At 42.8% G+C, this 12,552-nt stretch overlaps 1 protein-coding gene across 4 annotated transcripts in view; it reads left to right on the top strand.

The window, feature by feature from the left end:
* Window positions 1–12,552, top strand: part of dclk1a (doublecortin-like kinase 1a) — a 60,174-nt gene that overhangs the window by 17,211 nt on the left and 30,411 nt on the right. For all 4 annotated transcript variants that reach the window (XM_073479672.1, XM_073479675.1, XM_073479673.1 and 1 more), the window contains one exon: window positions 9,037–9,136. In XM_073479672.1, coding sequence (XP_073335773.1) covers window positions 9,037–9,136 — 100 coding nt within the window. The remainder of the gene's footprint in view (window positions 1–9,036; window positions 9,137–12,552) is intronic.

Genomic DNA, 12,552 nt, shown 5'->3' with positions numbered 1-12,552 from the left:
AAAGCCACAAAAAATAACAACAAACAAAAGATATGACTTCATAGTCACTTAAGATTTAAATGCAATAAGATCTTGTTTGGCTTCCCTCGTTTTTTGCAGTTTAAGTATGCTGAAAGTTCTTTCTTCTCCACATTTCAGAGCTGACCTTTGCTGTACTGTTATTTGAGCTATATTAGTAATAAAAGATATAACAAGTAACAGTTTCTGCACTAAAATGGCTCAAAATGACTGGCCCCTTGTTATATATTTCGTTGAGTTGCGTATTTACATTATCCCAAATGTTTCCAACAATTTCCAGGCCCAGAAATCAGTCGTTTTATTCAAGGTAACGTTTCAGGCATTTAATTTCAAGAGAGAGTCGAGGCCCTCTCAGACACATTCAACAGCACCAATGCACTCTGGATAATAATAATGATAATACATTAAACTTAAATATGCATTCAGATGCCTTTAATTTATTTATTTGTCAACAGTCAGAAAATCAACCTTCCAACTTTTCTTGATAATTGATTACTCATTTCAGTAATTTCAATAACAAAACATTTGAAGGATAATCGGCAGCATAATGGATCATGAAGCTAATTGTTGGTTGCAGCCCTACGTCTTATATTGAGGTCATTTACCTAAACTAACAAACAAACGTGCTAACAAACTCCCTCACTCACCCTCCCTCTGCCGTCTCATACAGTATTAATAAGCTTCTCAATGCTCCCTCTAGTAACCCGTGTACGTACACGTTCAGCACACTCATAGTAGATTTGTATTCACACGCTCAAGCGTGCACACTCATCCTTGGAAATGGATTAAGGCCAACAGACTGAAGGGGGGGAGAGATCAATAAATAGGAGATGAAATAAACCAGTGAAGGTATGAGTTACTTGGGTTCGAGGAGAGAGAGAGAGAGAGTCAGAGAAAAGATGGAAAAATCAGATGTTGAGTTGCGACAAGAGAGATGAGGTTAAGATGAGGAGGATACCCTAAAAAGGCTTGGAAGAGGGGATGGAAGTTGATGCTGATGCCACGTGTGTCCCAGTTACATCCTTTTGGGAACAGCCCTGCTTTATTCCTTATTTTTCGATTCTGTTTCATGATTGCATAAAACTTATCTCCCTTCAGACTCATGAATGACAGGGAAAAGCACTAACAGTCTGAGAGAAATACAGCTCACAGATACACCAAAAGAAAGTTTGCGTTCCCCCCCAGCGGAGAGAGCAGAGGCTGTTGCATAAGTGGTTATGTAACAGAGCAGCCAGCCAGTCTGCTGCTGGTTTGAGGTGAACGCAGCAACACCGGTGCCAACTCAGCCCGCTGCAAAGTTTAATTGGCCTCAAGTCACCGCTGCTCTCTTTTCCTCTGGTTGCTTTCTAGCTCTTCCTGTCTTCCCTCGTTTTCCGGCTCTCTCAGTCATTTCCTGTCAGTCGCCTGATGAAACGGGTGCTGTGTGCTGCTGTTGGAGGCAGCGGGAGGTCATGTGAAGGCTCCCTCGGGGTGCATGTGGTTTAATCCCTCCCTCTCGCCTCTTTCAGATCGATTTCTGTCTACCTTTCCTCTTGTCAGTCGGCGTGGCTCTTTGCCTGTCTGCGTCTGCCCGAGAGGAGATTATTAAAATCCCCCCTGGAGAATAAGGAAATGCGTTTCGGCTGTTTCATTCTCAGAGTTAGAATGAGATTTTTTTTTCTGCAGATATATTAATATGCTATATATTCCTGACAGTCACGAGGGATTTGACCTTACGGTGCCTCCAGCACCAGCTGACAGCATATTTCGAGCACTGTACTGGGGTCAGCTTGGTCTTTGTGCTCTTAATTCGCCAATATGACTGTAATGAATATCTTTTGTAAAATGTAATCATTAGGGCTGCAAAGAACTCTAACATTCAATGACAACCAATCTGTTAATTATTTTCTTGATTAATCGAGGGGAATCAATACGACCCATGGGGAGATGGCACCCCATGTGAGTGGGCCTCCTGCGGACATGTTACATCATCAGAGGTCTTCACTCTGATTACTCGACGATGGTATAGATACCTTCGAAAAGGAAAACCCGTCTCTGTAGCAAATTATAAAAATAATATTGCTTAGTCTACAAAAATTGGACAAAAATCGACAGGATCAATCGATTATTCGTTTGGACTATAAAATGTGTGTGAAAAATGTCGATCGGCCCAAGATGCTGTCCTCAAATGTCTTGTTTTGTCCACAACGCAAACATTTCTGGCGTACTGTCACGGAGGAGTGAAGAAATTAAAATATTCACATTTAAGACGGTGGAATCAGTGAATGTTTACCTTTTCTTCTTAACGTGAAAACCGTCAACTCGACAAGGAAACAGACAACTGGATCATTTCCCCTTTCCTCAAAGTCCCAGCTACCAGCAACACAGGACGAAACATGAGTTTATTGATTCATTCAGTCTATAACAGAGAAGTAAGCGCAGATAGAAATGGTGCCAGGCTGCCAGCCTGGTGAGTAATTTATGGCTGACAACTAATGGATTAATCCTCGCAAGCAATAATAAATACAGGACAGTTCCATCGGACAGTAAACATACAGTATGTCAAACACTAGTAACTGTAGATATATCGACCTCACTGCTCATTTGTATGAAGCTACTGTCCTTCGCTGTTCCCCACAACATAAAACGTCCAGTTCTTTGCAAATGAATGTCAAACCTATAGAGTTATATTGATCCTGGTCCCACCCCTGGGCAACATGGATGTGATTTTGAAACAGGGATGAGATGTTGCAGCACCAGCAGACCGCTGTTGTGTCAGTCAGATTTCATTCCTTTGCTCCTTTTCCGTCCTCAGAGGCTCTGCATGTTTACAACCAACTCTTTGCCCTTTCTGCTCCTGTCTCCCCTTATCTTGTATCAATACGTCCATCTGTTACTCTGTCAATCAGTCCGCCTGTCCTACAGCATCCATCTGCCTGTCTGTTTGTCTATCTCTCCGTCTGTCTGTGGCAAATGTCTCAGAGCAGCGCGGCTGCAGCCCAGCTGCAGTAGATTCAGCACCGCGGACAGCTCCCCCGGGCTAATCTCCCCTGGCAGCGAGCAGCGACAGCACGTCCCCTTCAAAATGTGGTCTTTTCTCGAGGCAGGATAATGTTGACCTCACCACGTCCTCTGTGTAACCACTGTGAGTCTATTGTGGCGCAGGAGATTAGTGCTTGAGTCTTTTTTTCTCTCTTGTTTTTTTTTTTTCTGGCTATGTAGCCGTTGGATTGTTTAAGTCTCAGAAATACTTCTGTCTTATCAGAGAAAGACACACAATAGCTCAATTCAGTTATTATAAGTGTATTTTTTTCATTATCAGTGAGTATGTCAGTTATTTTTAGATAAATTGATTTGTTGTTTAGCCTATAAAATGTCCATCGCAAATTCCCAAAGCCAGTAGTGACGTCTTCAAATGTCCTGTTTTGTCAAACCAACAGTCCCAAACCCAAATATATTCAATCTAACATGATATAAATCAGAGATAAACAGCAAATCCTCATATTTGAGAGGCTAAAACCAGCTAAAAATGACATGCCACTTAATTGTCTGTTGATAAACTGATCTATTAATTTGTTTCAGCTTTAAATTAGCTCTCTATTGCTTATTGTCTGGAGGTAAACACACTTGCATGTGCCTTCCTTTCTTATCTCTGAGTGGCTGTCAGGAACTCCCACTAAGAAGCGAGGAGCTGACAGATGAGTCCTGAAATCTGACAGGAAGACAGAAATAGCTGATCTAAATGAGCAGAGTGAGCAGCGTTGTCACTGATCATTTGTTCCCAGCAGCTGATTCCCAGGAGCTGCTGACAGACTATCCGAAAGCAGAAAGTGAAGATTTTGCAGCACTAGGGGTGCACAGGAGGTGGCGCCTGTGTGTGTGGAGCTGTGTAATCCTTGAATACGTTTATGTACGGATGTGTGCCCACGTGTTAAGTGAGAAAAGATACGGTATGTGTTCATTTTCTTTCATTTACTGTCACAGCTTTTGGTCTCTTTCCACACGTTTCCCCCCCGTGTCCCCGAGCAGCCACAGCTCCACAGTCATCCCTCATGACAAACACCAAACAGAGATTTAAAATGTCTTAATCCGTCTGCCTCATGTGGTTTGAAGCCCCAGAGTGTTTCACATGTTGATTTTGGAGCTTTTATGTGGCAGAGAAAAGGTTCAGCGTCTTTTCGTGTGAGTCAAAAGCCGATACGTATTTCTTCCTCTGTTTGATCCTCGAATCCAGTTTTTGAGAGAAGTTGACCACTAGCTTGTGTATCACTGTCATGGTTTTAGTCATTTCCTGTTTTATTTTGTAATTATATCCTCCTGTGTCTTGTTGTCACGTTCTACTTCATGCTCACCAGTGTTCCCAGTGTCCTGTGTTCCTCCCAGGCGGGTGTTCCTGATTTGTTCCTTGTGGTTTCCTGGTTTGTCCTCAGTTTTTTATTGCTCTGTAGCATTTTTCCTTGGTCTTTCCTCAGCCTGTCTTCTGTTAGTGTTTTTTGGATTTTGGATTTCACATTGGACATGAGCTCATTAAAGCTCCCTTTTTGTTGTCTGCCTGCCTGCCTCTACTTCACTAGTGATGCTGTAGTTGAACTGTCATTGCGGGGAATGGCTTCTGAATCTCTCCTCATCATGTCGTTGTTAAACAGTGCCACCGTGTGGCGAAAGTGATTGCATGTTAGTTTGTGATCCACCTCTGCAGCGCTGTTGTGCAAACTCGCAGCACCCTATCTGACCAAAAGCAGCTGATTTCCTTAACGTGACTCGAATTTCACCTCGAGGAGGCAGAGGAAGAGAAGAAGAGCAAACAAGGGAAAGAAAGAAACGGACGCTGTAGGTGTCTGGTGTTTCAACACAAGGTGGCGTTGTGAGAACGTAAATGGATTTATTGAGAAACAGTCATTTGTTGCATAAGACATTTTCTGGAGGAGATGATGGACACATCTTTGGATACAGAGTAATATCTTTTTACACAAGCCTCTTTATGTAATACTTACTGTTGTTGTTACAGGATGGATACATCAATCAAATATCCTTCTCTCCTGTTTTGATCGCCATGATACAGTGGATGATAAACTGTCCTGTCAGTCATTCTGTGAGCGGACAACAAGGGAGGAGGATTTGGGGTTTGTCAGGCATGTGAGATGTGACATAACAGATACATCTGTCAACCCTCTGCCCTTCTACTGCAGCTCTGATTTCAGATTTTGTTTTGCTCTGAACCAAAATCCACTTGAATAAATAATCGATTATGGAGATTTAAACATCCTTTTTTTTCCACAAGCGCTTTGATCATCGTGACCCAGTCTTGTGGCCCCGGTTCTTACTTTAATAAAGTCGTGTGAAAGTTGATGGCAGGAATATGAAATCCCTCTGCTCCTCTCCTCATTGCCTTGTTTCGGTCCCTCTCCTCTCCTCTGTTTGTTTCTTCCTGTCCTTGTTTTAGCAGCACTGGTTGTTGTGTAACCGCGCTGGTTTCTCTGTGAGAGCCGAGCACCAGAGACATCAAAGCAGCTTGTTTTGTCGTTGGGCTCAGAGAAGGGCTCAGAGCAGCAGTCAGGAATAGATCTCCTCCTATACCGCTCGTTTCCCTCTGTCTGTCTGTTTGCTTCCTCTCTAACTCAGGGGATTTGGCGATCTCTTGACTGTTTTATGTTCTCATCTATTTTCACCTTTACCGGCTCCCTCCCGCTCCCCTCTCTCCCATCTCCATCACTCACCTGTCTTTCAGACAGCTCTTCTTCTTTCTCAGCATCATCTTTTCGACAGGAGTATCTCATTGTTAACCGGGCCATGTGCGGCTCGTATGTTCGTTTGTGTGTGGTTTTGTGTGAATGGCACAGTTCTGTCGAGTACCGTGCCCATAGTAGATAAAATATGAATGATGGTGCTCTCTATCACACTGTGCACATCGTATAGTCAGTGTGGCACGCACCAGCTATGCACCAATGCCTACAGGGCATCATCACCATGGCAACCATACTTTTTCACACCCCTCTCAAGGAGACGGTATGTGTTTGTGTGTTGCTCCATATATAGTTTACCCTCAGCTTAAAGGTGCCCTACATGAAGCCTGTCCCTGTTTTCCCCGTCTCTGTCCTCGTCACTCTCGATACATTCTGCACGTGTGTCCTCTCCTCCCTGTTTACCCAACATTTCTGGTGTGCTACAGTTTCTATCTCGGGATGAGCGGCTTGAAAAGGGCCTCATTCCAGCAACCTCCTCTCGGCTGACTCCAGCAGCGGCAGCAGCAGCAGCAGTCCTGGCCTGAGGACGAGGTCAGACTGCCTCAGAGCAGCAAACATACTTCCAGCTGCTCCCATCCGACAAAAAATCAGGAACAAAGCTTTCAAATGAGGACAAGCTTATAACTGGTGATATATATCCTGAAATGTAAAAATAAGAGTAATGGAATGATAACTTCTTTTTTAAACTGTCTGAAAACAGAGCCTGAGACCATGTTAAGGATGGAGCTCTATCACTGGTGAACCACGTGTGCTGGCGTGTTTCTCTTACTTCAAATGAGAAAACTACTTGGTTTAGTTTGAGGAAAAGATCATGATTTTGGTACATTAATTATGTAAGTTAAATCACGTACATAAGTACCAGCAAGCAAAGGACAGTGTAGGGAGGAGATGGGGATGAATGGATGGGTCAATCACAGGACCTTCACACAGGAGACCAGGGCTTGTTTCATCCGTGACATCAAGTCAATTTATCCAAAACCATGATTTCTTTCTCTTTTCCACATTTCTTAAATATCTAATACAATATGATATGATATGATATGATATATTATATAATAGCTAGCTCCTCATACCTAACAATAACAATAAATGTAACAGCTAGCCTGTAGTTGTAAGATACACGTAGTACTGAGTTACTATTCTCGTATAAAACTACCATACCTTCATACCTAAACAACAAATACGGTAGTTTCTCAGCACATCTCTGAACAATTATATTATTATTATCAGTTAATATAGTTTTGTCTTTAAAATATCTGAAAATAATAATTCCTTAGAGCCCAATGAGACATCTTCAATGGGTTCTGCAAGAGAGCCTGATTATGTGACAACAAATTCAAGCTGAGCCGAACACAGCCAGCAGCAGCGTTCGTCACAGTCTTTCAAGGCTTCACAACACACAACAGATACGATTGTTATGCAACAGCACGCAACTGAAAACCTGATGCAAGGATGAAAATAATGTGAAAATAAAGTACAATTAGAGGTGGAAGTGGGCACGGCCATCTATCAGCGCCGACACACTGGGGAAATGTTAACAGCACCGGCGTCTGTATCACAGCCATCTTGTTAGGAAGTGAAGCCGCTCGCCCCTGAAATAATCACCAACACACTATCAGGGGATCTCAGGGAACAAAGCAATATGCACTCTGTTATGAAACAGGAATAGCTCTACCTCACACACACATACGCACAAGTGTCCTTATGTGCCAGTGCTGAGACGTGTGTTTTCATGTGATGTGTGGCCAAACGTCTCACACACACACACACACACACACACACACACACACACACACACACACACACACACACACACACACCACACAGAAGCCGAGCCTTGATTTGAAAAGTTAACTGAAAACGATCCATACTCCACAGAGATTCTGTGACTGGGATTAAACTTATTTTTTGTCTTTTTTAGAGTCTGTGGGGGGTAAAGCAAGAGGACTCCCATCTCCACTAACTCACACATACACACACAATTTTTGTTGGGTGTTTTGTTGATAAGGCTGTTATATCAGCTGTGACTTTCTTTTGGGGTGTTGATTGGTGTCTAATAGGAATCTAAATGGATTCTTGGATGGTAATTGCCATGGAAATGCAATAACAGTAGCTTTGTGTTTATGCGTTAACTCCAGGCGGTGCTCGACACGCACGCAGCCCAAATTGTAATAGCTCTTAATAGGTTTTTGGTGGGAGATTCGTCATAGCGGATGAATGAACTGTTGTCTTCCCGTAACTCCCTCTCTGACTGTACCCTTGACTGTCGTGGAGTATAATTTGGGATATTGATTGCTCGGGATTGCGATGTGATGGTTGGCCTGTGGGGTGTAATTAAAGTTGTTTGAGTGAATCATGCAGAGTTGAGATCAGATATGGAATTAGCTGTCGACTAAATCAAATAGAAAATAATGAGTGGCAGCGTGTTTCCTGCCCTATTTGTCATAATAAACACCCCTGATGCAGAGCGAGGGCGAGTTTACAGACAGACCAAGTAACATCTGTCTTGTGCAGACTTTTTGAACAAGTCAGTGTGTTAATCAAAAAAACCCTTTCTTCTTTTAATGATCCAGCTCCTGTTGTGATGCATTCAGTGGCAGATTTTTTAAATCCGTCCCTGTCACCATGTATCTGGAGGATGGTATTATCTTCACAGTACGGAGTCTGTCAAAGAATGACAGTGACTCATCAGATATAAACTTTAACGCCAGCTCTCTACTTCTTCCCTCCGCCTCACACACACATCTCTCTGTAGCCTCGTGTAAGCACTTTCACATCTTAGTTTGTGACTTCAGTTAGTTCGGTTACTCATTACCATTCATAAGATGCCAGTCTTCAGGGAAGAGACCTGCTTGCTGCTCTGGATGTTCGCTGCACGTGCTGCAGCGGATTAGTGAGTCAGCAAGGCTTCTTTATAGGCGCTGATAGACTGATTATCTGCAGAATCAACTCAGCGCTGCGGCTCAGGGACGTGTCAGGCATGCGCACTGATACTCAGACGCCAGTGAGCATGCGAGCAAACAAAAACAAGCACGTACAAACAGACGTCTGGGGTGTTCCTTATCCTCCTCCTGGGGCTCAGTGCATGTGCGCACAGGAAGGGAAGGAAAGTTGGAAACGTGGGAAATTGTTCTAGGAAACTCTCTTTTCCATTAAAAAGTTGAGGCGACCCTGAAAAAGGCATTCAGCCCCTAACAGTAGAAACCTTGTCATTACATTTCTGTGAGTATCCAGTTGACCTGGATAATGAAGGATTCGGGAAAAATAATCACTGATCTCATCTCTTCCCTTCCAGGTGTCGTGTCTGCAAGACTTCTTCGGCGATGAGGACATTTTCGTGGCGTGTGGACCAGAGAAGTTCCGCTACCAAGACGACTTGATGCTGGATGAGAGCGGTGAGTCGATGAGCAGTCTTCCCTGCTGACACTCGATGTTCTGACTGTTCAGTGAGCCCCCTCGTCTGTTCCTCGCTAGCTTCCTTCCTTTCCTTCCTTGCGCCCAGCTGTGTTTTTGTGATTATTTACAAGTGTTTTTTTTGTGTGCTGTTTTCTAACGTTCAGCAATTTATCATTCAGTGCAATCAAATTATGACAGAATATGAGTTGTTGTGACACTTTATTCTAGTTATATTCTTAAAAAAAAAGGGTATCGTTTGTTTAATTTGATAGATTTTCATTTCAGTGAACGGAAGGAAATTTTGCTTATTTAAAAGTTATCCAACCAGGGCAAAAATGTAAACATCAGACTTCTCCAAAGATTCATCTAATCTATAGTATTCCATGTAACTGATTTCTGTGGCTGAATCCAACTAAGATTTACTACTTGCCACATGTTTATGATGTTAATTTAATTATTTAAATCTATATATTTATTTGTGCAGGCATGTAGCAAGCTGGCTGTTAACGATACTGCTAACGGTAAAAGCGCCGACGACTCTGAAAGTGTCGGGACATTTAAAGGTAATCTGGATACAGTGTTGGAGGAAGGGCCCCGTTCATTTTTCTAAATTAGCATTTTGTGTGATTTGGCGCCCCCCACAGTCTCCGAGTGCAACACCACTGTCGTAAACACAGATCTCAGGTCTGTAACAGTTTGTCAGACGTAACGTAGGTGCTAACTACAAACTAAATTCATTACATCATAACAATGTTATTAGTTGAAAACTTGTATGTTGAAGTAAACACGCTGTGATCCTACACTCTCACTGGGTAGTTACATAGTGCAGAAACAAGTGATGGGGGGCGGAGTGGCTGAGACAGAGACACCCTTCACCCTAATACAAGACACTGAACCATCAATATGATTCTGAAGCTGTTATTTTAAGGTAAAAACGTTACATAATGATGCTTTAAAATCACTACGACCTTGCTCCTCTGCGGCTTCACTAACTAGCAAACTGCAGGTATAGTCGTTAGCAGGTTGCGACCTCCTTGTTACAAGAGAAAAGGTCTGTGATGGAAGCCTCCCACTAATACTGTCGTCCCAGCCCTAACGACGAGGTACAACTCCCGAATAGACTTGCAGACTAAAACAAATTTGCTTGACTTTTCTCATCAAATAACAGTGTGGTTAGCTGTAAGGCTTCGGCCCTACGAATTTCACTACTAGCTAAGAATGAGATTATTCAACCTTCTTTCCACTTCCTGCTCAAGTTTCCACCATAATGTAATCTTTACGATGCTTGTGTGCAAGTAGTGTATTTTACATCCTCATCAATGCAGAAACTGGCTCCTCATTTTGTTCAATATACCTTCAAATTTGAACAGAACACATGGAAATGTGACTCACACTGGTGGACAAGTAAAAAAAGCTATATATATAGATATAACAATACACATTGTTATATCTATTATGTATTTCTCTTTTATGTATGCATTTACTGTGTTATAATGAATTATTTAGCTTCCTGTCACTTTATTTCTTCTCGTTTTTATTCAGGCATTTCATATCTTCCACACTCTCCTAGTTAACTCATAAAAAAAAATCAGTTTTCTTTCTTTCTTGTTTTCTGTCTTTCTCTGTGTTTTCCCCCATTCATCATATCTTTTCAGTTTCACTGCCCCCCTGTCTTCTCTTTATATGACACATCTCCCTGGTTCAGGTGACAGAGGACTGTGTAGGCTGTCAATTTCATTTCACTTATCGTCTCGCTGCTCCTCCATTCCTCTCCTCTCTCCTCTCGGAAGATCGGGTCCGCTGCACTTTCGAGCCATCGTCTAACCTATTACACCGCTGCTCCTCTTCTTCTTCCTCTCTGCCTGTCCCTCCGCGGCGGTCTGCTAAGGATACGTTCTGTCCTCACTTCACCCGTCCCTGTTCTCGCTGTCTGACTCCCTCTTCTGCATTGCTGTCTGAAGACTCCTGCCATTTAGCGCTCATCTGTATTCTCACCCTATCGTCGCTCTTCCTGTCTCCTACATGAATGAGTGTGCACTGGCTTTTGTTCAAAGGTTTATTCAATTCATTTGTTCCCCCTGTATCCCCTCAACCATTAAATAATACCCATCCCACCTGGGTCGCCAACCTCCTCCTCCTTCCCCCTTTTGTCTGTCTTTCTTCTTTTTCCTCTCTTTCTTCCCCACTACTCTCCTTTCATTTGCAAAATATAATATGGCTAGATGCTTCCATTATACAGTTTCTCTTTGGTAACCTCCTCTTGTCTTGAGAAATACTACAAAACAGCCTCCTACATGCAACAAGGCGTATCTGAAAATTCATTAGTTACCGATGAGCTGTTTGTCATAGTAACCAGCTATAAACAAAAAATGAAGCACCTCTTATGTTCTGCAAGATAATCTCAAATGATGTCACCCCCGTCTGCGTAGCCGCAGCAGTGTGTGCGGTATACATTTTGTTCTCTGCACATGTGTGAAGATGAACACCCTAAAGAGTGCGGTAAGCACTTCCACTGTTTCCCCTGCTGTTTGCGTCTGTGTGCCTTCTGGAGTGTTTGAGGGCGATTTAAAGTCTTTCAACTTAATGTCAGGATGAGTTATAATAAGGCCTTCTCATCTCAATGTGGCTGAAAAATGATCTTAATTCAGCGGAGAAGAGTGGTGTATCCTTTGTGGCACTTAGTTTTCCCATCATCAATTGCAATCAATTGCATGCTGGTCAGTTTTTTAAAGGGTTACTCCAGTTTTACACATTAAAGTGCGTTTACAGGTCTTAGGAGTACCACTGCATATGTGAAAAAAGTAGTATGAAGCCTTTTGTGTCTCCAGAGGATGCTGGCTAAGTTGCATTGTGGGTAATGTTGGCGCCATTGAAAAGCTAAGTCTGACATCAAAGAACGAGCTGTGACGAAGGCCAACTGTTGCATCGCCTCACGTCTTGACACCACTCTTGTTAACATAGCCACTTCTAATTGAGAATATTTCAGAAAAACATTCAAATGGCGCCGGCAAAGAGGCAGAGGAGAAGAAGAAGCTGTGCTAAATGGGTGAAATCATGGATGCAACTGATTCAAGGGACTTTCTCTTTCTTTTTCCGTTTCTGTTCCATGCCGGTTCTACTTGATGAATCGCCCAAAAAGCCGCCTACAAGGGCTGTCTAATGCCAACGATGCAGGACTAAAGCCTCCGGACACTCACCGACGGTCCCAACAACGTCGCCTTTAGACTAGCTGTGTGTTCATTTGCTGTCGGAATTATCAGAAAAATGTTTCACCGACTGGGAAAATCCATGTAATTGCCCACTCAAGTTGGAACAACTCGGAATGTCGGAGAAAATTTTGGTAAATAAGTAAAGAAAAAGTCAACATTAAATGGTTGAGGCTATAAAAATGTTTCCAAAGTCATATATTGTATAG

The sequence above is a fragment of the Pagrus major genome, chromosome 13 (genome assembly GCF_040436345.1).
Source record: "Pagrus major chromosome 13, Pma_NU_1.0".
NCBI classification, from domain to species: Eukaryota; Metazoa; Chordata; class Actinopteri; order Spariformes; family Sparidae; genus Pagrus; species Pagrus major.
The sequence above is the reverse complement of the archived record's forward strand: the minus strand, read 5'-3'. Positions and strand labels throughout refer to the sequence as shown.